Here is a 26,333-nt window from a genome sequence, read left to right as displayed (position 1 = left end):
GTCACTGAGAAGTATTTCACAATGTGTGTATGTGTGTGTATACATATATATGTGTGTGTGTATGTCCCACATTTTATTTATACACCCATTAATCAATGGGCACTTAGGTTGGTTCCACATCTTTGCAATTGTAAATTGTGCTGCTATAAAAATACATATGCAAGTGTCTTTTTAATATAATTATTTCTTTTCCTTTGGGTAGACACCTAGTAGTGGGATTGCTGGATGATCTATCCATTGTTAAAAGTGGAATATTAGAGTCTCCCATTATTATAATACTGCTCTTTATTTCTCTCTTCACGTACATTAATATTTGCTTTATGTATTTAGGTGCTCCACTGTTGATTGCGTATATATTTACAATTATACAATTGTAATGTCCTGTTGATGCATTGACATTTTTATCATTAAATAATGACATTCTTTGTCTCTTGTGACAATTTTTGACTTGAAGTATATTTCATCAGCTGTAAATATAGCTACTTCTGCTCTCTTTATTATTTGCATGGAATATCTTCTTCCATTTCTTTACTTTCAGCCTATGTGCCCTTAAAGCTTAACTGGTATCTTGTAGGCAGCATACAGTTGGATCTTGTTTTTCATTTATTCAATCATTCTATGTTTTTTTAACTATATAAATTAGTCTATTTGTATCCGAGGTCATTATTGATAGGTAAGAACTCACTGCTGTCATTTTGTTTGTTTTCTGATTGTTAGTAGTTTCATTTCTCTTTCTCCTGTCTACCTTTGTAATTTGGTAGTTTTCTGTAGTGTTAATCCTTGATTCTTTTTTCTTTATCATGTGTATACCTGCTGTAGTTTTTTATGTTGTGGTTACCATGAAGCTTCCATAAAGCATCTTATAATTAACTATTTTACAACTTGTTGTAGCTTTAGTTATTTTTTACCATTTTGACATTTAACCCTCATACTAGAGATACACACAATTTACACACCACTATTACAATATGAATGTTCCTGATTTTCCTCTGTATTTACCTCTATCAGTGAGTTTATACTTTATAGATATGTCATATGTATTTATAACAGCAATTGTAATTTATAATTCCTGTTTGAAGAACTTCTTTAAACATTTCTTGCAAGGCAGATCTAGTGGTAAATTCCTTCAGCTTTTCTTGTCTGGGAACAAATTTATTTCTTCTTCATTTTGAAGGATAGCTTTGTTGAATGCAGCATTCTAGCAGTGATTTGTTCTTTCAGGTCTTTAAATATATCATTTAATCTCTCCTGGCTTGCAAGGTTTCTGTTCAGAAATCCACTGATAATCTAATGGTGATTTCCTTACATGTGATTTGATGCTCTTCTCTTGTTTTTTTCTTTTTTTTTTTTAATTTCTTTGTCTCTGACTTTTAACAGTTTGATTATAATGTGCCTTAGAGAGGATCTCTTTGGGTTGCATATTTTGGAGGCCTTTGTGCTTTATGAACCCAAATGTCTGTATCTTTTTTAAGACTTGGGAAATTTTCAGCAATTATTTTATTAAATAAACTTTTTGTCTCTTTCTTTGCCTCTTTTTCTTTTGCAGTATTTGCTTGCTTAATGGTGTTCCATAAGTCTTATAGGCTGTCTTCACTATTTTTTATTCTTTTTTATGTGATGGAGTAATTTCAAACTTCTGCTTGATTTAGTCTGCTGTTGAAGTTCTCTAGTATATTTTTTATTTCCTTGATTGAATTCTTCAGCTTTGAGATTTGTTTGGTTCTTTTTTTTTGTGAGATCCATCTTTTAATTGAATTTCCTAATCATATAATGAATTGTTTTCCTGATTTTATTAAATCATTTATTTGTATTCTGTTGAATCTACAAGTGTTTTTCAGCTCATTATTTTATTTTATTTTCATTATTATTTTTTGAGACAAAGTCTCACTCTGTCTCCCAGGCTGGAGTGCAGTAGCGTGATCTCAGCTCACTGAGACCTCCACCTCACAGATTCAAGTGATTCTCCTGCCTCAGCCTCTCAAGTAGCTGGGATTACAGGTGTGCACCATCACATACAGCTAATTTTTGTATTTTTAGTAGAGACAGGGTTTTGCCATGTTGGCCAGGCTGGTTTTGAACTCCTGACTACAAGTGATTTGCCTGCCTTGGCCTTACAAAGTGTTGGGATCACAGGCATGAGCCATTGCACCCATTTCAGCTCATTACTTTAAATCACTTTTCAGACAGTGTGTAATTTCTGCTTCTTTGAGGCCAGTTACTGGAGAACTATGGTTGCCTTGTGGTACCATGCTTCCTTGCTTTTTCATGTTTCTTGTTCTGTGCATTGATGTTGGGACATTTAGAGATATAGTTTCTTTTTTCAAACTCTAGTAGGCGAAGCCACCTCTTCCACTACTTGCTGTTGCAGTTGGGTCTTAGGCTGCCAGTTGGGCAGGGTGGCTCTGATTACATGTAGGCACAGTGGGTAATCTTTGTGCAGCTTTGTTAGTTGTGTTCAATGTCAGCAATGAATGTAGGTGCCTCAGTGGTCTAGTTTTTAGGAATTTGTGGACGTGATGGTAGCTGCATAGGTTGCTAGGGCAAAGGCTTAAAAATTCTCCTGTTCTTGTCCGTTCCACAGTGAGGAGTCTTAGGTGAAGAGATCTATTTTTTGTTTGGTCTAATATGGCCCACAGGCAACTATAGAAGCACTGGGAGCCGGGGCATAGGTGATCAGAGCAGCTGTGGATATAGGTCATAGGCTCAGTGTCTTGTGAGACTACTGTAGCACCTTGGACTTGAGGCCCAGGTTCACTTTCCAAGGCACCAGTGAATGCAGTTTCCCCAGTAAGCCAGGGTCTGTTCATGTGAGACATACCTCAGCAGCTTAGGCCCAGAGTGCTGAAATATAGCTGAGGTTGTGACCCTGTTGGACATGGTACGCCACTGGCATAGCTTGGTAGAAAAAGGAGTTCTCTAGAAGCTTGGGTCCAGGGAGCAAAGAACAGCTGTAATATGGGATGAGGAGTCACCAAAGTTAGCAAATGCATAGGCTCTTGATGATGAGATACAACGTAGTGGTGACTATGGACCTTGGAATGGTGGGACATACCACTATCCCAGGCTCTATAAGGCCAGGTACAGCAGCAGCAATAATGCAGAAATGGCAAGACACTGCTGTAGCTTGGACCTTAGTGGGAGGTGTCCAGCACAACAATGACTTCAGTCTCCTAAGAGGCAGTATGTCTCAGCAGTTCAGACTGCATGGATATAGTCCAATTTTGGGTAGGCAGGACATGTGGCTGTTTGGTCTGGAGGGCTGGGTGGCACAGCTCAAGCCAGGCACTGATTCTTTGGGATATGAGGTGCCATATCTGTTTGGCCCCAGAAGTCATGGTTTTATGGGTCAGTGGTGCCTCTGGAACCCTTTAGGGTAGGGTACTGTATCAACTATGGCACTGGGGTGTGCAATTGTTCTTGTGTGCAAAAGGCTCTGAGCCCCTGTGGGTAGTGTGCTGTCTTATCTGTGGTGTCAGGGCTGGGGGTTAACTGCTCTAGTGTGCTGTAAGTTTGTGATACCCTGATGATGGTGGAGGGGTATGCTGCCTCATACATGACATTGAGGGGCATGCCTGCTCTGGTGTGTAGAAGATCTGAGATCCCAGGTATTGAAGTGCCATTTCAGCTCCGCGGTGAGAGGAGTGTGGGGAATGGAGTAGTTCCATGGAACTTGCCCCTAGGGGTATGATATAGCAGCAGCTTGGCTGGAGGATGGTGTGCTATTGGGTGGGTTTGTTGCAGTGGTAACAAAACATCAGGGATGGGGGGTGCAATGAATACTCACCCTTGGAGCAGGATGCACTTGTTCCCAAGATTGTACAGGGCAGTAGCAGTAAGAGTCATGAGGCAAGGGGTAGGGGCTGAGAAGAGGAGGGAGGGGCACAGCATCAGCTCTTTCTCTAGGGAGAGCTCAGTATATAGACTCTGGGTAGCTCCCTCAGCTGGCCTCAAACTCTATGAGGATGCAGAATTCTCTAGTGCAAAAACTGTGTGTACTGTGGTACTGATGAAAGCTGTTGGGGTCTTCTGGCTTACCTTTTCCCTGCAGGAAGGGGTCTCTTCTGGTTTTGAGCTGATCCCAGCTAGGGAAATGGGATGGCAGATACAAGGTGTTTCCTCTCCTTTCCTATGTGGCCATCCTGTGTTTCAGTAGTCTACAGGATTTCTGCTGCTGTTCTCCAGATTTCCTTTAGTTATTTTGATCAAAATGTAGTTGCTTATTCATTATTTTCAGTGTTTTTGTGGGAAGTGGGAAGAGCAGTAGAAACTGTTTAGTTGACCATCTTACTGATGTCACCAACATGGATCTATTTTTGTTTTATAATGTTGAAATATGATATCTATGTATAACTGGTCATAACTTACATTTCATATAGAGCCCTTACTTGTTTTTTAATCTCTCCAAAAAGGTTCTATATAAATCATCAATTTATAGACCCTTATTAATAGTTTTTGAAGTAGTGTAAAAATGTAACTTTTCAAGGAAATTAAAACTATCAGCATAATGTTGAAGAAAATATCAAACGTGAGAACTGTATGTGATATATTCAAAGACTGGATACATATTTGCTTATATTTATAAAATGAAAAAAGAACTAGTAATTCTATGGACTATAATTTTATGCCAATTTCTATCTAAAATAGAAATATGAATTATTTTTAATAATATTCCTGTCCTTAATCCCTTGGACAAATATTTCACAAGTTCGGCATTTTAATATCTTTGATGACAAATACATAAGACTAACGAATTCTTTAATCTGAAAAAAACACACAAATTATTAGAGTTGTCAACAGAAGTATAGAGAATATCCTGTTAATAAATTTGTTAATTTATCTTTTGAGGAATGGTGAATCTGCATTTAGTCTTTAGCTGAAATACATATTTGAAGTTTGAATGTAAAAAAATAAAACTCAATTTTCTAGTGGTTTATTGATCCAGTCTCATTTCTTTTGAATCCACTATTCAAATACATTGTTTGTCTATTATTTGGCTTAGGAAAATTAGCTTGCATAACTCAAAAAATTAAAATAGCGAAAATGAGCTTTTTATTCCACTAAAATTAATTAAACGTATAGCTGGCATTTGTAAATAAAATTTCTTTAAACAAAATGAAGGATGCTTCAGTCCCTCTTTTAAAAGAATGGACAATTTGGCAGCTTTCCAGTTCATGACCTCTGACTTCTCCTTGATAGTCAATCTATGAAGCAGAGGGAAAAAAATCTCTTCCCAGAACTGCATCAGTCTCCTCTGACTGGTGCACTGCTTTTGTTTTGTTTTGCTGTTTTTCCTCTAGTGCATGTCAAGTTTTAGTCTATGAAGGTGGAAACAATAAAAAATGGTGATTAGTGAAGTAGATGGAATTCATATAAAATGACTTCTTTAATAATGAGATGTATGATATAGAAGATAATTATTAAAAGTTAAAAGCACAATAATTTGCTTCCAATTCCTTGAAAACAAGAGGTAGTAGTTAGACTAAGGTGATTATAGACTATCTGCTGTGAAAATAAAGCACTCATAATTTTTAGTCACTCTTTTTTTAATTTTTCTAATTTTTAAAAAGTTATAGGAACCTATAGGTTTATTTCACATTATTTATTTATTTATTTATTTTCATTTTTTTAAACTTTATTTTTAGTCTCAAGGATACATGTGCAGGTTTGCTATATAGGTAAACTCGTGTCACGGGGGTTCGTTCTGCCAATTATTTTATCACCCAGGTATTAAGCCTAGTACCCAATAGTTATTTTTAATGCTCCTCTCCCTTCTCCCACCCTCCACTCTCGGGTAGACACCAGTTTCTGTTGTTTCCTTCTTCATGTTCATGAATTCTCATCATTTCGCTCCCACTTCTAAGTCAGAACATGCGGAATTTGTTTTTCTGTTTTTGTATTAGTTTTTACTTAGTTTATATATATCAAAGATGACCAGCATTGAGAGCTTATAAGATTTGTCATTTGTATAAGCACCAGGTAGAATGTGGAAAGATAAAAATCTTTCAGATAACTATGATTTCAAGACAGCAAGATTCAACATTGCCATCTTCCTTTGCCTAATGATCTTCAATTCCTGTTGCTCCATTATCCAAAACACATTCAGTCTAGAACTAAGGGTGGCAAATATGAGCACTTCTTGGAATGATAACATTTTAGATTGTTAATTGTGGTTTCTAACATCATCTTTTTGAATACTAGTACCATATTTTGTTAGAAAGTAAGAGAAGACACTGTACTTCTGGGACTGGGCACACTGGCAATAGAAACAGATCAGGAACAGTGGGCTCCGGGGCAGAGGACAGAGGGCAATCTCACAGGCTTTGTATGTTCACTAGAGCTGGCTCAATTCACCTTAGTCACAGAGCATTCAGACATGTCTTTATATGTTCTCTTGGTCTGCATTTTTGAAACTCAAGGTTTTCTAAACATTTTATTTGTGATGTAATGTTTTCCCTTGTACTATTTCTCCCTGCCCCCAAACGGATTGGTCTAATTTGTTTTATTCTTGAGATTTTACCCATGAAGATACTCAGAGAGAGAGAGAGAAAAAAAGAACTTACCTGATAATTCCATTGTTTTAATTATACTCTGAGTCTCAGCTTTAGAGGGAAAAAAAAAGAAAAGAAAATCAATACAATTAAATGTTGACTATCAGATGTGTTCTCACAATTGTTTCAGTTGGTTAATGAGTATAAATTTTAGCTCATTTCTGATTCACTGTTTTCAAATCATAAAATCATGATTCTTCCTGATTATAAGAAGGGTTTTTTTTTTTGAGATGGTTTCTTGCTTTGTTGTCCAGGCTGGAGTGCAGTGGTGAGATCTCGGCTCATTGAAACTTCTGCCTTCTGTCTTCAAGCAATTCTCCTGCCTCAGCCTCCTGAGTAGCTAGTACTACAGGCATGCGCCACCATGCCCAGCGAATTTTTGTATTTTTCATAGAGATGGGATTTCACCATGCTGGCCAGGCTGGTCTTGATCTCTTGAGCTCATAATCTGCCCACCTCGGCCTCCCAAAGTGCTGGGATAACAGGCATGAGCCACCATGCTTGGCCCAGAGAAGGTTTTTAAGAAAAAGTGTTTCAACCAACTTTTTCTTAAAGGGCTAAATATTTTAGGTTGTGGGCCATAAATCTCTATCATAACTATTCAACTCTGCCTTTTGGTGTGAATGGAGCCATACGCTATCTAAAGAATGGGAATAACTGTGTTCCAATAAAACTTTATTTTGAAAAAGTCAGAGTATTAGATTTTGCCTGTGGGCCAAAGTTTGCTGAGTCTTGCTTTATAGCATCTGGTACAACCTCACACCTTGAATACCCTGAGATAACATAGAAAACAAAAATCCTTCAGTAAATGCTTAATGAATGGGGCTGCCATGTGTTGTAATACTACTAAGACATGGCGCATCTCATGACCTGGGGAATATGCAGCAAGGTTCAGAAAGATACGTTTAAAACTTAAGGAATTATTTTATGATATAGTCCAGGAGAGTTTTCTATAAGGAAAGTAACTTGAGAGGATTATAATCAAAGATGACTTCAACACCTTAAAGTACATCCAGCATAAACAAGATTTGGCACATGAAAAATACAGAAAATAATTTTGAAACAAATAGAAACCCAATAATGACATTTTAAAAGTCCACTTGCTTCCTTTGTATATTTATTTGACTCTCTATATCAGCATCTGAAATTTAACATGCCCAAAACAGAACTCTTGACTGTTATCCGGCAATCTGTCTCTTCCCCTACTTTCTTGGATGAATACATGGTGCCATCTGTCTTCCAGTTGCACAAAACAAAACGTAAGTAGCCTTTCTTGAGTGCCCTATGTTTCTCACCCTTATCAGCTCTAGTTTCAAAATGTATTATGAATTTAAAGATGTCTCACCACTTTTTCTGCTACTGTCCACCCAGCACCCTTATCTCTCTCCTGTGTACCTGCAATAGCTGCTTAGAAAAATCTTTTTAAATTTAAACTTCACTGCTCAATGGCTCCCTATTGCTCCTCAATTCACCTCTAACCATTCAGGCCCTGTTTCAGTGTACTCCACCTTGTGGCTTTGCTGTGGCGGATTGAACGGACAAGGCCCTTTCTGCCTTGGGGTTCTCTTCTTTCTTTCTTGACAGTCATGACTCTGCTCGGAAGTCACTATTCAGAGAAGTCTCCCCAACCACCTTCACTAAATTGTTTCCACAGACCTTTTCACATCATTTCGTCTCATCACTTCATTTGTTCGACAACACTTCTATTACTACCATGTATTTACTTTTGTCTTTAAAAAAATATTATTTCCTATCAGAAAGGAACTCCATGGGGGCAGACTTCTTGTCTTGTTTAGAGAAGTGATTCCGGTGCTTACCAGTAGAAACGTATGAATAGAATGGATGACAGTAGAAATTGATTTTAAACAGTCTACCTACCTGAATTCAACTTTTAAAGAAAAATGAATACATTATGTAAAATTTCCTATTTGGACAATTATAGCTACGATTTGTAAGCAACTTTTATGATCAGTTTCATATACTATTGGCTGATGCCTATAAGGGAGATACATTTCCATTTTTCAGATCTGGAAATATTAGCTGAGAGTAGTAAAATTACTTTCTTAAGGAGAGATCCAGGTTTATAGGCCAGGTCTGTTTGTTCTAGTTTTCATCTTTCAGTAAGATGCACAGCTTTCCCTTCCACTAAACTGTTCCAAATAGAAAGCTATGTAATTAATTCCTACTTATGATAACTAGTTAAAACACTTTTGAACATGGCATTATGCTGCATTTGGAAGATGCAATTAAAATATCTATTAGCTGCTAGAGGATTAGAATACAAGGAAAATCAAAATCCTTGTTCCTCTTATTATCAGGCCATAACCTTTCTTGATAGACTTCAATGAGAAGAAAAACATTTAAACTTGTATTAGACAAAACCTTCTGATTATCCTTTATTTGAATTTTTTTAGCCTTCAAAAATGTGTCATAATTTAGAGGCACCTAATAAAAGAAATATAACTATACATTAAGATATAGCTGAATCTTAATAAAACACATCAATTCAGAATCCTTCTATTGAGTACTGTAAGAAGTCTGGACATTTATATATATATATGAATAAATAAATTGATATTTTGAGGACAAAATTCTGTAAGTCTCAAATATTTAATCAAGCATAAAACATATTCCTTTTTTCCCTGAAATCAAGAAGCTATTTTGAAAATGATAAAGTGTTTTTATGCAAATATAACTTTCAAATTTGGACTCAGTTTTATGGATACAAAAGCTTAATAAAGATGAGTGCTATGGAATATGGCTAAAGTTGTATGAAGACAATTTCAGTTATTCCTGTTTACTCTTTATAATTTTCATGAAACACGTGTTTTGAGAAAAGGCCAAGCTTTAATTTATAAAGGATCTCAGGACAGTCAAATAGCAAATTAGCAGTGTAGTTTGTTAACCATTCTCAAACCTACGTATTTAGTAAGGACCCAACGTTTAGTCAAGGGGTTGGCAACTTACAATCTGTTGAGTTTGATTTTCAAATATGAAATTGAAGTCTTATGAAATGCAAATGAATTTTAAAATGCTGATCACATTAATCAAAAGCTAAACTTTGCTCAAGCATTTAGTTTAGTTTTTTTTTTTTTTTTTTTTGAGATCAAGTCTTGCTCTGTCACCCAGGCTGGAGTAGTGCAGTGGCACAATCTCGGCTCACTGCAACCTCTTCTTCCTGGGTTCAAGCAATTCTCCTCCCTCAGCCTCCCGAGCAGCTGGAATTACAGGAGCCTGCCACCATGCCCGACTAATTTTTGTACGGTTAGTAGAAATGGGGTTTCACCATGTTGGTCAGGCTGGTCTTGAACTCCCAACCTCATGATCCACCTAGCCTCAGCCTCCCAAAGGCATTTAATTTTTAGAACAGTATATTTATAACCTTTCTCTCATTTTGGCATTTGTGCCATTGTTATATATTTTGCTTCTATGTATGTCTTAAACCTTCAATACGTTTTAGTTATTTTTTTAAACAATAAATTGTCTTTTGAAGAGACTAAAAATGAGATAAAAGTCTTTTATAGTTGCTCACATATTTACCATTTCTAATGCTCTTCATGCCTTTATTTAGATTCAAATTTCCATCTGGTACCATATTTTTCTCTTCCTGAATGTCTTTACCGATAATGCATTTTCTCAGCTTTTATATGTCTGAAAAAATATTTACAGAATTCTAGGGTGAATTTTTTTTTTTTTTTTTTGCTTCCAGTACTAAAAATGTTGCTTTATTGCTTTTTGGAATGTGTTGTTCCTGATGAGACTTGCTGGAAGGACCATGACCTGTTTATCTAGCACAGAAAGAAAGAGCTTATGGAACACCATGCTCTGTGCTCAAGGGAGGAATGCCTCTTGGAAGCACAAGAATGTGACCAGACTTGCTGGTTCCTATCTACGACCCCTCTATCTTATTTAATGATTAAATCTAGAATATAATTTGTTCTATATGCCTCAAAGGAAATGCCTAACCACCCTAGCTATGTCCCCTCACACCCCTACCACATTCTTGCTTTGTGTTGTACACCAATAAATGGTGTGGGCACCAAGCTAGGGGCCTTTACAGCCTCCATACTAGCGTTGGTCCCCTGGTCCCCACTTTATGCACTCTTCACTTGTATTTTTTCATTTCTTTGTCTCCACAGTCCCTTGCAACCCTCACGGTCCATGTCAGGGCTGGTCCCCGACAGAGACTCTGCTGTCAATTTTATCGTTGTTCTCCTCTATTTATTGTTTCATTTTTTTGACAGCTTTTTTCAAGATTTTCTCTTTATCTCTGGTTTTCCATGATTTGATTATGATATGCTTTGGTGTGGTTTTCTTCCTCTTTCTTCAACTTGGGGCTCATAAAGTTCCCTGATCTATGGGTTTATAATTTTATACACTTGGCATATCTTCCCTTTTGTTCTTTTTTTTTTTCCTCTTTAGACAGGGTTTCATGTTGCCACCCAGGCTGGAGTGCAGTGGCATGATCATGGCTCACTGCATGCTCCATCTCCCTGGCTCAATCAATCTTCCTGACTCAGCCTCCTAAGTAGCTGGGAAGACAGGTGCCTGACACTATGACTGACTAATTTTTGTATCTTTTGTAGAGATAGGGTTTTACCATGTTGCCCAGGCTGGTCTCAAACTCCTGGGGTCAAGCGATTTGCCCACTTTGGACTCTCAAGTGTTGGAACTACTTTGGAGTGGGTGAGCCACCACACCTGGCCCTTCATCTTTTCTGTCTATCCTTCTTATATCTTCTTTTGGAATTATATGTATGTGAGGCCCTTGAGTTGTTTCACAGCTCACTGACGTTTTATTCTTATTTTTCTTGTCTTTCTTCTCTCCAATTTTTCTAGTTTCTATTGTTATGCAGTCATGTTGAAAAATGCAAAATATTAGTTTCTGTTGATCCACTTCACAGTACATTTGCTTTCCAATTCATTAATTCCTACTCATATTTTTTATTGTTTTCTTCCTTCAATATTTTTTGGGTTTATTATTTCTTTTTTTCCTGCCTATTGAGATGGCTGTTCCAATAATTAAGTTTGAACCATTCTTTATCCTGCCTAATATATGCATTTTAGAGTTATATATTTTACTGTTAAGACTGACTTTAATTATATTGCACAAATACTTGTACTCCATATTTATACTGTCATTCTATTTAAACTATTGACTGATTGTCATTATGATTACTTCTTTGACATATGTTACTGCAGTTTAAAATTTATGAGTATATACTTATCTTTCAGTTTTTGATGTTCAGATTAATTACTTTTTGATTAAGAGATACACTCTATATCATGTAAATCATTTAAAACCTGTTGAGACTTGCTTTATGATACAGTCTATGATCTATGACAGTAATGAATTCTGAGCTACATGAAAATCACTTTCTGTAGTTTAGGTGTGGTGTTCCACATATGTCCATTAAATTAAGTTTGTTAGTCACATTGATTTATGCTACACCAATACTGAGATATTTGTCAACTATTGAGAAAGGTATATTAAAATTTTCACTAGAATTGTGGATTTGTCTTTTTCACTTAATTTTTGCTTTATACATTTTCATGCTATATGATAACATATGAAAAAATTTCAACATACGTAAAAATTATCCTGGAAAATTAAGTATTTTAGTATTATGAAATGTTTCTATTTACTTTGCTTTAGTTTCTTTGTCTATTTTTTGCCTAAAATTCTACCTTTCCCATATAGATGTATTTTATTAAGGGTATATCCTTTTTCACTCATTTATTTATTTATTGCCATTTTAACCACTTTTTTATGCATTTTAGGTTTTGAGGTACATGTGCAGAACATGCAAGATAGTTGCATAGGTACACACGTGGCAGTGTGATTTGCTGTTTTCCTCCCCTTCACCCACATCTGGCACTTCTCCCCATGCTATCCCTCCCCCGCTCCCTCACCCTGCTGTCCCCCCCCTATTCCCCCAACAGACCCCATTATGTAGTGCTCCCCTCCCTGTGTCCATGTGTTCTTATTGTTCATCACCCGCCTATGAATGAGAATATGCAGTATTTCGTTTTCTGTTCTTGTGTCAGCTTGCAGAGAATGATGTTCTCTAGATTCATCCATGTCCCTACAAAGAACACGAACTCATCATTTTTTATTGCTGCATAATATTCCATGGTGTATATGTGCCACATTTCCCCAGTCCAGTCTACCATCAATGGGCATTTGGGTTGGTTCCAGGTCTTTGCTATTGTAAACAGTGCTGCAATGAACATTCGTGTGCATGTGTCCTTATAGTAGAATGATTTATAGTCCTTTGGATATATACCCAGTAATGGGATTGCTGGGTGAAATGGGATTTCTATTTCTAGGTCCTTGAGGAATCGCCACCCTGTCTTCCACAATGGTTGAACTAATTTACACTCCCACCAACAGTGTAAAAGTGTTCCTTTTTCTCCACATCCTCTCCAGCATCTGTTGTCTCCAGATTTTTTAATGATCGCTATTCTAACTGGCATGAGATGGTATCTCAATGTAGTTTTGATTTGCATTTCTCTGATGACCAGTGATGATGAGCATTTTTTTATATGTTTGTTGGCCTCATGTATGTCTTCTTTTGTAAAGTGTCTATTCATATCCTTTGCCCATTTTTGAATGTGCTTGTTTGTTTTTTTCTTGTAGATCTGTTTTAGTTCTTTGTAGATTCTGGATATCAGCCCTTGGTCAGATGCGTAAACTGCAAAAGTTTTTTCCCATTCTGTTGGATGCCTATTCACCCTAATGACTGTTTCTTATGTCGTTCAGAAGCTGTGGAGTTTGATTAGGTCCCATTTGTCTATTTTGGCTTTTGTTGCCAATGCTTTTGGTGTTTTGTTCATGAAGTCCTTGCCTACTCCTATGTCCTGAATGGTTTTGCCTAGATTTTCTTCTAGGGTTTTTATGGTGCCAGGTCTTATGTTTAACTTTAGTGTAAGGTGTCAGGAAGGGGTCCAGTTTCTGCTTTCTGCACATGGCTAGCCAGTTTTCCCAACACCATTTATTAAACAGGGAATCCTTTCCCCATTGCTTGTTTTTGTCAGGTTTATCAAAGATTGTATGGTTGTAGATATGTTGTGTTGCCTCTGATGCCTCTGTTCTGTTCCATTGGTCTATATCTCTGTTTTGGTACCAGTGCCATGCTGTTTTGATTACTGCAGCCTTGTAGTATAGTTTGAAGTCCGGTAGTGTGATGCCTCCCACTGTGTTCTTTTTGCTTAGAATTGACTTGGCTATGCGGGCTCTCTTTTGGTTCCAAATGAAGTTCATGGTGGTTTTTTCCATTCTGTGAAGAAAGTCAATGGTAGCTTGATGGGGATAGCATTGAGTCTGTAAATTACTTTGGGCAGTGTAGCCATTTTCAGGATATTGATTCTTCCTAACCATGAAAATGGAATGTTTCTCCATCTGTTTGTGTCCTCTCTGATTTCGTTGAGCGGTGGTTTGTAGTTCTCCTTGAAGAAGTCCTTTAAGTTCCTTGTGAGTTGTATTCCAAGGTATTTTATTCTTTTTGTAGCAATTGTGAATGGCAGTTCGTTCTTGATTTGGCTTTCTTTAAGTCTGTTATTGGTGTAGAGGAAGGCTTGTGATTTTTGCACATTGATTTTATATCCTGAGACTTTGCTGAAGTTGCTTATCAGTTTCAGGAGTTTTTGGGCTGAGATATGGGGTCTTTTAGATATATTATCAAGTCGTCTGCAAATAGAGACAATTTGGCTTCCTCCTTTCCTATTTGAATACCCTTTGTTTCTTTTTCTTGCCTGATAGCTCTGGCTATAACTTCCAGTACTATATTGAATAGGAGTGGTGAGAGAGGGCAGCCTTGTCTTGTGCCAGATTTCAAAGGGAATGCTTCCAGTTTTTGCCCATTCAGTATGATATTGGCTGTTGGTTTGTCATAAATAGCTTTTATTATTTTGAGATACGTTCCGTCAATACTGAGTTTATTGAGGGTTTTCGCATAAAGCACTGTTGAATTTTGTCAAATGCCTTCTCTGCGTCAATTGAGATAATCATGTGGTTTTTGTTTTTGGTTCTGTTTATGTGGTGAATTACGTTTATAGACTTGCGTATGTTGAACCAGACTTGCATCCCTGGGAGAATCCTACTTGATCATGGTGGATAAGCTTTTTGATGTGCTGTTGCAATCAGCTTGCCAGTATTTCATTGAAGATTTTTGCATCTATGTTCATCATGGATATTGGCCTGAAGTTTTCTTTTCTTGTTGAGTCTCTGCCGGGTTTTGGTATCAGGATGATGTTGGTCTCATAAAATGATTTGGGAAGGATTCCCTCTTTTTGGATTATTTAAAATAGTTTCAAAAGGAATGGTAACAGTTCCTCTTTGTGTGTCTGGTACAATTCAGCTGTGAACCCATCTGGACCTGGGCTTTTTTTTGTGTGGTAGGTTCTTAATTGCTGCCTCAACTTCAGACCTTGTTATTGGTCTATTCATAGTTTCGACTTCCTCCTGGTTTAGGCTTGGGAGGACCCAAGTGTCCAGGAATTTATCCATTTCTTCCAGGTTTACTAGTTTATGTGCATAGAGTTGTTTGTAATATTCTCTGATGATGGTTTGAATTTCTGTGGAATCTGTGGTGATTTCCCCTTTATTATTTTTTATTGTATCCATTTGGTTGTTCTCCCTTTTATTTTTAATCAATCTGGCTAGTGGTCTGTCTATTTTGTTGATCTTTTCAAAACACCAGCTCTTGGATTTATTGATTTTTTGAAGGGTTTTTCATGTCTCTATCTCCTTCAGTTCAGCTCTGATCTTAGTTATTTCTTGTCTTCTGCTATGTTTTGAGTGTTTTTGATCTTTCTCCTCTAGCTCTCTCAATTTTGATGATAGGGTGTCAGTTTGGATCTCTCCACTCTTCTCATGTGGGCCCTTATTGCTATATATTTTCCTCTAGAGACTGCTTTAAATGTGTCCCAGAGATTCTGGTATGTTGTGTCTTCATTCTCGTTGGTTTCAAAGAACTTCTTTATTTCTGCCTTCATTTCGTTGTTTATCCAATCGACATTCAAGAGCCAGTTGTTCAGTTTCCATGAAGCTGTGCAGTTCTGAGTTTGTTTCTGAATTCTGAGTTCTAACTTGATTGCACTATGGTCTGAGAAACTGTTTGTTATTATTTCAGTTGTTTTGCATTTGCTGAGGAGTTATTTACCTCCAATTATGTGATCAATTTTTGAATAGGTGTGATGTGGTGCTGAGAAGAATGTGTATTCTGTGGATTTGGGGTGGAGTGTTCTGTAGATGTCTATCATGTTTGCTTGTTCCAGGTCTGAGTTCAAGTCCTGGATAACCTTGTGAATTTTCTGTCTGGTTGATCTGTCTAATATTGACAGTGGAGTGTTAAGGTCTCCCACTATTATTGTGTGGGAGTCTAAGTCTCTTTGTAAGTCATTAAGAACTTGCCTTTTGTATCTGGGTACTCCTGTATTGGGTGCGTATATATTTAGGATCATTAGCTCTTCTTGTTGTATTGATCCTTTTACCATTATGTAATGTCCTTCTTTGTCTCTTTGGATCTTTGTTGCTTTAACATCTATTTTATCAGAGATGAGAATTGCAACACCTGCTTTTTTTTTTCTCTCCATTTGCTTGGTAAATCTTCCTCCATCCCTTTATTTTGAGCCTTTGTGTATCCTTGCAGATGGGATAGGTTTCCTGGATACAGCACACTGATGGGTTTTGGTTTTTTATCCAATTTGCCAGTCTGTGTGTTTTGATTGGTGCATTTATTTCATTTACATTTAGGGTTAATATTGTTATGTGTGAATTTGATACTGCCATTTTGATGCTAGCTGGCTGTTTTGCCTGTTAGTTGATGCAGATTCTTCATTTTGTTGATGCTCTTTAGCATGTGGTATGTATTCGGAATGGCTGGTACTGGTTGTTCCTTTCTATGTGTGGTGCCTCTTTCAGGAGCTCTTTTAAAGCAGGCCTGGTGGTGACAAAATCTCTGAGTAATTGCTTGTTCGCAAAGGATTTTATTTTTCCTTCACTTATGAAGCTCAGTTTGGCTGGATATGAAATTCTGGGTTGAAAGCTCTTTTCTTTAAGGATGTTGAATATTGGCCCCCACTCTCTTCTGGCTTGTAGAGTTTCTGCTGAGAGATCTGCTGTGAGTCTGATGGGCTTCCCTTTGTGGGTGACCCTACCTTTCTCTCTGGCTGCCCTTAGCATTTTCTCCTTCATTTCAATCCTGGCAAATCTGACGATTATGTGCCTTGGGTTTCTCTTCTTGCGGAACATCTTTGTTGTGTTCTCTGTATTTCCTGGACTTGAATATTGGCCTGCCTTGCTAGGTTGGGGAAATTTTCCTGGATAATATCTTGAAGAGTATTTTCTAGTTTGGATTCTTTCTCTTCATCACATTCAGGTACACCTATCAAAGGTCTCTTCACACAGTCCCACATTTCTTGGAGACTTTGTTCATTCCTTTTTGTGCTTTTTTCTCCAATCTTGGCTTCTCATTTTATTTCATAGAGTTTATCTTCGACCTCTAATATCCTTTCCTTTGCTTGGTCAATTCAGCTGTTGAAACTTGTGCATGCTTCGTGAAGTTCTCGTGTTGTGTTTTTCAGCTCCTTCAATTCACTCATATTCCTCTCTATGTTGTCCATTCTTGTTATCATTCCAACAAATCTTTTTTCAAGGTTCTTAGTTTCTTTGAATTGAGTTAGAACATATTCTTTTAGCTCATGGAAGTTTCTCATTACCCACCTTCTGAAGTCTGATTCTGTCATTTTATCACACTCATTCTCCATCCAGCTTTGTTCCCTTGCTGGTGAGGAGTTGTGGTCCCTTGTAGGAGGCAAGGTGTTCTGGGTTCGGTTGTTTTTCTACTTTTTGCAGTGGTTTCTTCCCATCTTTGTGGATTTATCCACCTGTCATCTGAGTAGTTGCTGATTTTCCAATTGGGTGTCTGAGTGGACATCCAGATTGTTGATGATGAAGTATTTCTGTTTCTTAGTTTTACTTCTAACAATCTGGCCCCTCTTCTGTAGAACTGCTGAGGTCCACTCCTGGCCCTGCTGGCCTGGGGTACACCTGTAGCAGCTGCAGAACCATGAGGGTTGCTACCAGTTTCTTCTCCTTCTATCTTTGTCCCTGAATGATGCCTGCCAAATTCAGTCTGATCAGTCCTTTGTGAGGTGACTCTTTGGATATACAGGGGTCAGGGAGCTGCTTGAGGAGACTGTCTGTACTTTATACTTGAGGAGACAGTCTGTACTTTATATGAGCTCAAGTGCTGAGCTGTGAGCTGCGTTGTTCATTCAGGGCTGCTAGGCAGGTATATTTAAGTCTGCTGCAGCTGAACTCATAATGCCCATTTTTTTTTTCTCAGGTGCTCTGTCCCAGGGAGTTAGGGCTTTATTTATGAGTATCTGTTGCTCTGTCCTGCCCAGCAAGAAGGCAATCTAATCACTGCTTGCCTGTAGTGGCTATGCTGAGCTGCTGTGGGCTCCACCCTGTTGCCGTGGGCTCTGCCCTGCTGTCGTGGGCTCTGCCCTGCTGCTGTGGGCTCCACCCTGCTGTCATGGGCTCGGCCCTGCTGCTCTGTGTAATTCCCTATAGTCCTGTTTATAGGGGTGTGGTTAGAGCTGCCATGGTGATGGTGGCCTGCCTCTGTAGTGGTGGACTCTCTCTGTTATGGCGGGTTGCCTTGGCAATGGAGGGTTGCCTTGGCAACGGCAGGCTGTGTCAGCAATGGCTGAGTACCTTCTTAGGGGTTGAGTCCCTCAGTAATGGTGGACAACCCTCCCCCACCGAGCTGCACTGTCCTGGGTTCAGCTGTGCTTGCTGTGAAACTCTCAACCCTGAACGTTTCCAATTGCTGTTTTGTTTATTTTTGTGGGGGTGGGACCCGCCGAGCCTGATCACCTGGCTCCCTGCCTCAAAGCCCCCCTTTTTTTTTTAAGTTGAACGGTTGACTCCCAGGTGTTCCAGTCACCTGCTGAAAGGGCGCCAGGATCTGTGTGATTTCCTGTGCAGCGACCCACTGCGCCGGCTGGAACAACATTGCTGCCCAGGAATCTCCTGGCCTGGCTTTCTGTTTAAGTTCCATTTAATCAGATGAATGTGTTAATCTGCCTTCTGAAATCTCCAATTGCTGGTTTAACAGGGCAACCAAACCAGTGTATTTTGTATGGTGTGCTGCTGTGCTGTGGCCCCAGCCCAAACAGCCACACCAGCCCAAACAGCCGCAGCAGCCCAAACAGCCACTCTGGCAGCCCATGAGCGGGAATCTGGCAGCCCACACCTGAGAATCTCCTGATCTGCGGGCTATAAAGATCTGTCTGGAAATGCGGCATCCACTCACCCTCTGTGCTTTCACTGGGAGCTGCAATCCTGAGTTGGTCCTACAGCACCATCTTCTCCTATCCACTCTTAAATTTAACTGTTATGTGTCTTTCATAAGCAGCATATAGTTTGTGTGTATGTGTGTGTGTGTGTGTGTGTGTGTGTGTGTGTGTGATTATTAAGGTTTTATATAAATAAGATCATGTTACCTGAGAACAGAGATTATTTTACTACTTTCTTCTCTATATGGCTACTTTTAATTTCTTTTTGGTGCCTGATTGCTCTGAATAGAACTTTCAGTACTGTGTTCAGTAGAAGTGATGAGAGTGGGCATCATTGCTTTGTTCCCAATCTAAGAAAAGCTTTCAATTTTGTACTGTGGAGTAGAAAGTTAGTTGTGGGATTTTCATATATGCACTTTATTATTCAGTGGCAATTTTTTAAAATTTATAGTTTATTGTGCATTTTTATTTTGAAACGGTGTTGAATTTTGTCAAATGGTTTCTGCACCAATTGAAATAATCATATGGCTATTGACCTTCATTCTGTTAATGTGGTATATTACATTGATTGATTTTCATATGTTGAACCATCCTGGCATTCCACAAATAAATGCCATTTCAAATACAATGTCTAATCCTCTTAATGTGTTACTGAATTTGGTTTGCTAATATTTTGTTGAGGGTTTTTGTATCAATATAAGAATATTGGTCTGCAATATTCTTTTCTTGTAGTCTTTGTGTATGATTTTGGTATCTGCATAATTTTAGCCTCATACAATGTATCTGAAAGTGCTCCCTTCTCTTTTATAAAAGTTTGAGAAGTACTGGTGTTAATTCTTTTTTAATTTTTTAAATGGAATTCTTTAGTGAGGCTATCTGGACCTGAGCTTTTCTTTGTTGTGAGGTTTATTGTATGTCATTATTTTATTTTATTTTGAGGGCTGTTTTATCTGTTAGGCTCTTTGATAACAGTATCTTGGACCTAAAATATTTCCAAGGTCTTAATGAAATCTTAAACACAAAATTATTGCCTCCAATATACAAAAGAAAGCAACAATATCTAAATTAATAAATGATTCCCCTAATGTGTCTACAAAATACATACAACCTTAAAATCCATTAAGGTCTGAAACACTTCTGATCCCAATCATTTTGAATAAGGGATATTCAACTTATATCATTTTTATAACTTTTGATAAATCTGTATAAGTTTTTACAACTTTTGTAATTTTATAAATTACAATCTATAAATTCCCTAACACAGGATGTGGGGGCAATTCAATGTTTGAGAAAAGGGACCAAAGATCGGAAGTCCTAAAGCCAACAAAGGTCTTAAAACAGCCTGCACTCCAAAAACAAACATTCTCTATCTTCTTTTCAATTTACCTTCACTCATGGTTTTTCTTTTCCCAAAATGACTCCTTTCTTCTTTGCAGCTGGTGCTAACTCCTCAAAACTTATTCAATTCTAGACAAAAAACCGTCTCTTCAGAAAGCTCCACCTTTTTGTGGTTTGAACTTTCCTCCATCACTTTCTGTCTTTATGGTACAACTTCATAAACATTTAGCCTTATCCTGGTGCTAGAGGCTCTGTTCAGCATGGGGAGACGTTCTTTCCTCTGAAAGATTCCACTGTTGAGCTAGAGAAGCAGGCAAATACACATAAAAAACACAGTATTAAACTGACCTTCCAATGGATGGCAAGTTTTCTCTGGCTTTCTCTCCTTTGAGAGAGATGTGTGTGTGTGTACAGCATATATATATATATGTATACATATATATGTATACATATATATATATATATATATATAGTGTACAGTGTGATGTTCTGAGATGTGTGTGTGTGTGTGTGTGTGTGTATGTGTATTGTGGAATGATTAAAGCAAGCTGATTAACATATCATCTTAGATACTTATTAGTTTCTTTTAGGTCAGACATTTAAAATCTATTTTCTTAGTAATTTTCAAGTACCTAATATGTTATCATTAATTATAGACACTAGATTGTAAAATAGGTCTCCAGAAGGTTTTCCTCCTGTCTATCTAACTGAAACTTCGTATCATTTGACCAACCTCTTCTTATTCCCAACCTACCCAGCCCCTAACATCCAGCTTCTAGTAACTACCATTCTACTCTCTATTTTTGTGAGTTCAACATGTTTAGATTCCACATGTAAGGGAAATCATGCAATATTTGTCTTTCTGTGCCAGACTTATTTCAGTTAGCATAATGACCTCTAAGTTTCTCCATGATGTTGCAAATGGCAGGTTTTCCTTTTTTGTTCCAGGCAAAATGGTATCCCATTGTGTATATATATTCCACATTTTCTTTAGTGGTTCATCTGTTAATGAACACTTAGGTTTATTCCATTATTTTGCCTATTGTGAATATTGCTTGTTGAACATGAGACTTAAATATCCCTTTGACCTACTAATTTTATTTCCTTGGATTTATACCCAGAAGTGGGATTGCTGGATCATATGTTAGTTATATTTTCAATTTTGGGAGAATCTCCATACAGTTTTTCCACTATGACTATATGATTTTACATTTCCACCAACAGTGTACAAGAGTTCCCTTTTCTCCGCATCTTTGCCAGCACTTTTTATCTCTTGTCATTTTGATAACAGCCTTTCTAACAAGTATGAGGTGATACCTCACTGTGTTTTTAATTTGCATTTACTTGATGATTATTAATGTTGGGCATTTTTTCATATGTCTGTTGACCATTTGTATGTCTTCTTCTGAGAAATGTCTATTCAGGTCCTTGGCCCATTTTAAAATGGGATTATTTGTTTTCTTGACATAAAGTTGTTTGAGTTTCGTATATATTTTGTATGTTAACCTCTAAAAGGATGTATGGTTTGCAAATATTTACTTTCATTCTATAGGTGTATTAGTCTGTTCTTTCACTGGTAATAAAGACATACCTGTGACTGGATAATTTATAAAAGAAAAAGGTTTAATTGAATCACAGTTCCACATGGCTGAGGAGGCCTCAAAATCATGGCTGAAGGGTAATGAGGAGCAAAGTCATGTCTGACATGATGGCAGGCAAGAGAGCTTGTGCAGGGGAACTGCCTTTTATAAAACCATCAGAATAAGTGAAACTTAGTCACTACCACAAGAATAGCATGGGAAAGACCTGCCCTCATGATTCAATAACCTCCCACCAGGTCACTCCCATGACACATGGAAATTATGGGAGCTACAATTCAAGCTGAGATTTGAGTAGGGACACAGCCAAACTATATCCATAGGTTATCTCTTTACCCTGCTGATTGTTTCTTTTTCTGCACTGAAGCCTTTTCATTTGATACAATCTCATTTGTCTATTTATGCTTTTGTTGCCTCTACTTTTGAGGTTATATCTGAAAAATGATTGTACAGACTAATGCCAAAAAGATTTCCTCCTAGGTTGTCTTCTAGTAGTTTAACAATTTAGGTCTTTTGAAAATGTAAATAATATTATATTGTTGCCCTGCTCTCAACTCTCCATCACATTGTGTATCCAATTAGAATAAAATCCACTATCCTCACCATGGCCTGTGTGGTCCTGTCTGGACTGACTCCTGCTTCCATCTCTGATGGCATCTGCTACCTTTTCTTCCATTCATTCCTTCCACTCCTACCACAGATGACTCCTCTTTATTCAAACAACTTAAATCCACCCACATATCATCAGCACCTGTGCACTTTGTATTTCCTCTTTGAATCCTCTTTCCCAGATATCCATATGTTCACTTCTTCACTTTATTTAGTTCTCTTTCCAAATGGCACATGTCCAGAGAGAAATTCTTTGAGCACCTTATGAAAATTAGCACTACTGACTTCACTTGCTTTTCCTTTACTGTTTTATTATTTAAAGTATCTCTGATACTTAATTATTCATATTTAACTTATTTATCTTTTTTATCTGCTAGAAGGTAAATTTCATGATAGCATGGTCTGTCTAATATACAAATATTTATCACAATACAGAATAATGCCAGATACAGAGATAATCCTCTGAAAGATTTTTAGTAAATAATTTTCATTCAAAAACCTACATTTTAAAAATAATAAAATCAGAGCACTAGACTGAGAAGTTCCATTTTAAAAATTCTAGGATTCTAGAAATTTGTTTCATTTTAAATAAGAAAAATACACATCACTCTAAGAGAATGGGAAAATTTTAGGGATAAATACTTTTAGTATGATCTTCTTTTTAGATCTGAATTCCAACTTTCTAGGGAATAAAGTAACAAATCTCACTAACTCTTCTACTCTAAATAAAACCTGTACTTTTTTCATCCTGAGATGAAATACCCACAATGCCCTTGTCTGATATTTTCAATCCAAGGAACCATTGCCCAGATGTTTAAGAGGGAGATGAATCTTCAGCTGTTTAACACTTAGCCAAGAATAAATTGTTTTGTTTTCTGTCTGTTTCTTTGTCCTGTCTCCATTGATACTGAATGTGTTTATATGTGATGGGTGGAAAGGGAGCTGTGCTCTGCTAACCAGGAATCTAGGCGAGGTCCCAGTTTCATCACTTGGCAAATGGAAATGTGTGCAAACTCATTATATCAATTGGGGTTCATGCTGGGCAGTAAGCACCCCGAGGAAAGAGGGGGATCTAGGGAATAATGGCTGACCCAGAAATAAGTGTTATAATAAATTCTAAAAAATTTTGTATAAAACTTGTTTATCAAATAACAAAAGCAAAGAACAATAGTAAATACACTTATTTCATTACCTTGCTTTCCAGAGTGCTTCATTTCTTAAGGAAATGACTTTGATGTATTTTTTTAACTACTTGTAAGAAAACCATTTTAAACTGAGTTTAGAAGTTAAATCAATACAACAATCCCCAGAACTGAGATGAAGAGAGCATTCTACTTCATGAATTAAAGTAGAATTAAAAGTCTTAAGTGACTCATGGGAATGACCACATACTTCTGATATGTCCTAGGTTTAATAAGTCACAGTCCCTGAATGCCATTTTCTTCCTTATACATCACTGAATGGGTAAGTATTTAGTGAAGGATAAAAATTATTTGAGTTTAGTTTTTCAGAAGCTGCTATACACTTTGTAGATATATGTATAGTAGTATTATTCTTATTTTATAGCAGCCATCATATTATAGGTGAATGAATTTTGTTTTTTAAAAGATGCCTTTTAGACATATATTACTTACAAAATTAGTTTTCAATTATGGTGTAAAATTAGACTCCTTCTAGGCAAACTTCTGTATGTCGTGCTTGAGATCATTACAATTAAAAAGAGGAAAATTATGTTTCTGAAGTTTCTAGACAAGAGTAGGTCTGGACAGCCACAATTTCTACTTACCATCTCTTTCTACCTTAGAGATTTCCCAAGAAAAGACTTAGACACTATGAATCATCTGTAGCTGTTTCTAATTAAGGACTATGGATACACCAAAAATGTATCAATTACTTATAATTAGTGGTATCTGATAAATCTATTATGGCAGATTTCTAACTTTTACAGTCAAGTGTTTTTGCTATATATACAAATTACTTACACCATGGAGGCCAGAATGTGAGATATGCCTGTTGTGAGGAAACTGGAACTGAAAAGCAGCTTCTACTTCCCTGTCTGCCTCACACGAACAATTTAGTTTTGCTCACAGGGTATTTCCATCTCCCAACATACTTTCCATTCTTTTCTATAAATCCTGTTTACTCATAATAACTGCTTCTGGATGCCATAAGTATGCACATGAATCACCATGACTATCTCAGACTCCCTCTACTGAAATTTTCAGCTTCTGTTCTCATAGGTAACTCCTTCTGTTTGTTGGGTTTTCTAGTTCAGATTACTCAGAAAGAAAATTTGATTGGCTAAGCTCATCATTCTCTTTCCTTTTGTTTTTCAATAAAGCTTTATAAGGATAATATTTACACACAATTAAAAGCACTCATTTAAAGAATACAGGTAATAATTTTTAGTAAATTTGTAGAGTTGTGCAATCATCACCATGATCCAGTTTTAGAACAGCTCCATCAACATGAAAAACTCCTTTGAGCTTATGTAGAGTCAGTCCCTACTCCCATCTCCAGCTGCAGGCAACCAATTACCTGTCTCTATAAAGTGTCTTTTCTGCATATTTCATATAAATAGGATCATGTCACATGTCATGTTTTGTGTATGACTTCTTTCATTGAGTATAATGTTTGTGAGGTTCATACTTAATTACTATAGCTTTAGAATAAGTTTTGAAATTGGGTTGTGTTCTCCAACTTTGTTCTTTTTCAGAAGTGTTTTGACTATTCCAGGTCCTTTTTATTTCTGTACGTATCTAGGGTCATCTTATCAATTTCTTTAAAAAAGAAAACTGGGATTCTGATAGTGATTGCATTAAATATATTGATCAACTTGGAGATAATTATCATTTAAAATATTGAGATTTCTGATCTATAAACATGTAATGTCTCTTTAGATATTTAATTTCTCACCAAAATATTTTGTAGCTTGGTGTGTAAATCTTGTACTTCTATTATTAAATTTATTTCTACATATTTTATATTTTTTGATGCTATTAAAAATGGAATTATTTTTTATTTTGGACTGCCACTGTTCACATACAAAAATATAATTTATTTTTATATATTTTATATCCTGTGCTACAAACTGCTCTGTAGGTTTTAGTAGTTTTATTGTGAATTCCCTGAATTTTCTACATAGAAGATTGTGTAGTATGCTAATAAAAATGCCTTATTTCTTCCTTTTCAATCTAAATGGATCTATGTATTATCCATTGTTGAATTGTACCATCTAGAACCTTTGGCTGTAATGCTGAATAAAAGTGATGAGAACAGAAATCTTTACTATGTTCCAGATCTTAAGGGGAAAACATTAAAGTCATTATTAGGTATGATGTTAGCTGTAGGCTTTTTGTCGATGTCCTTCATCAAGTTGAGAAAATATAATCAAATTTCTAGTTAGTTGAGAGTTTTTAATATGAGTGTTAGATTCTGTCAAATGCTCTTTCTGCATATACTGATTTTACTAACATGTTGTATTACTGTCTTTAGTTTTCATACATTAATCTTGCATTTCTTGGATAAATCTGACTTGTTCATATTTTAAATTCCTTTTTACTTGCTACTGATTTTTTTTGCAATATTTTATCAAGGATATTTGCACATATGTCTAAGAGTCATATTGGTCTATAGTTTTCTTGCTTTTTCTTTTCATTTTTTTCTCACTTTGATATCAGGATAACATTAGTTTCAGATAATTATTTGTGCAGTCTTTTCCTCGCTTCTACTTTCTAAAAGAGTTTGGAAAGAGTTGGTGCGATTTATTTCTGAAATGTTTTATAGCATTGACAATTCAGCTACCTTAGCTTGGGGTTTTCTTCATAAGAACACTTTAAATTCCTATTTCAATTTCTTTAATCATTATAGATCTTTTCAGATTTCCAAATTTTCTTGAGTCAGTTTTAGCAAATTTATTTCCTTCTAACAAT

At 36.7% G+C, this 26,333-nt stretch overlaps 1 protein-coding gene across 13 annotated transcripts in view; it reads right to left on the bottom strand.

Annotated features, from left to right (window-relative positions):
* The window catches only part of EMCN (endomucin), a 119,135-nt gene that overhangs the window by 38,252 nt on the left and 54,550 nt on the right, over window positions 1–26,333 (bottom strand). For 11 of the 13 annotated variants that reach the window (XM_078367893.1, XM_078367885.1, XM_078367884.1 and 8 more), the window contains one exon: window positions 6,561–6,599. The exons of the other annotated variants lie outside the window; for them this stretch is intronic. In XM_078367893.1, coding sequence (XP_078224019.1) covers window positions 6,561–6,599 — 39 coding nt within the window. The remainder of the gene's footprint in view (window positions 1–6,560; window positions 6,600–26,333) is intronic. 13 annotated transcript variants of the gene reach the window in all.

This window comes from Callithrix jacchus, chromosome 3 (genome assembly GCF_049354715.1).
Source record: "Callithrix jacchus isolate 240 chromosome 3, calJac240_pri, whole genome shotgun sequence".
NCBI lineage: Eukaryota > Metazoa > Chordata > Mammalia > Primates > Cebidae > Callithrix > Callithrix jacchus.
This window is presented reverse-complemented; position numbering and strand designations above follow the sequence as displayed.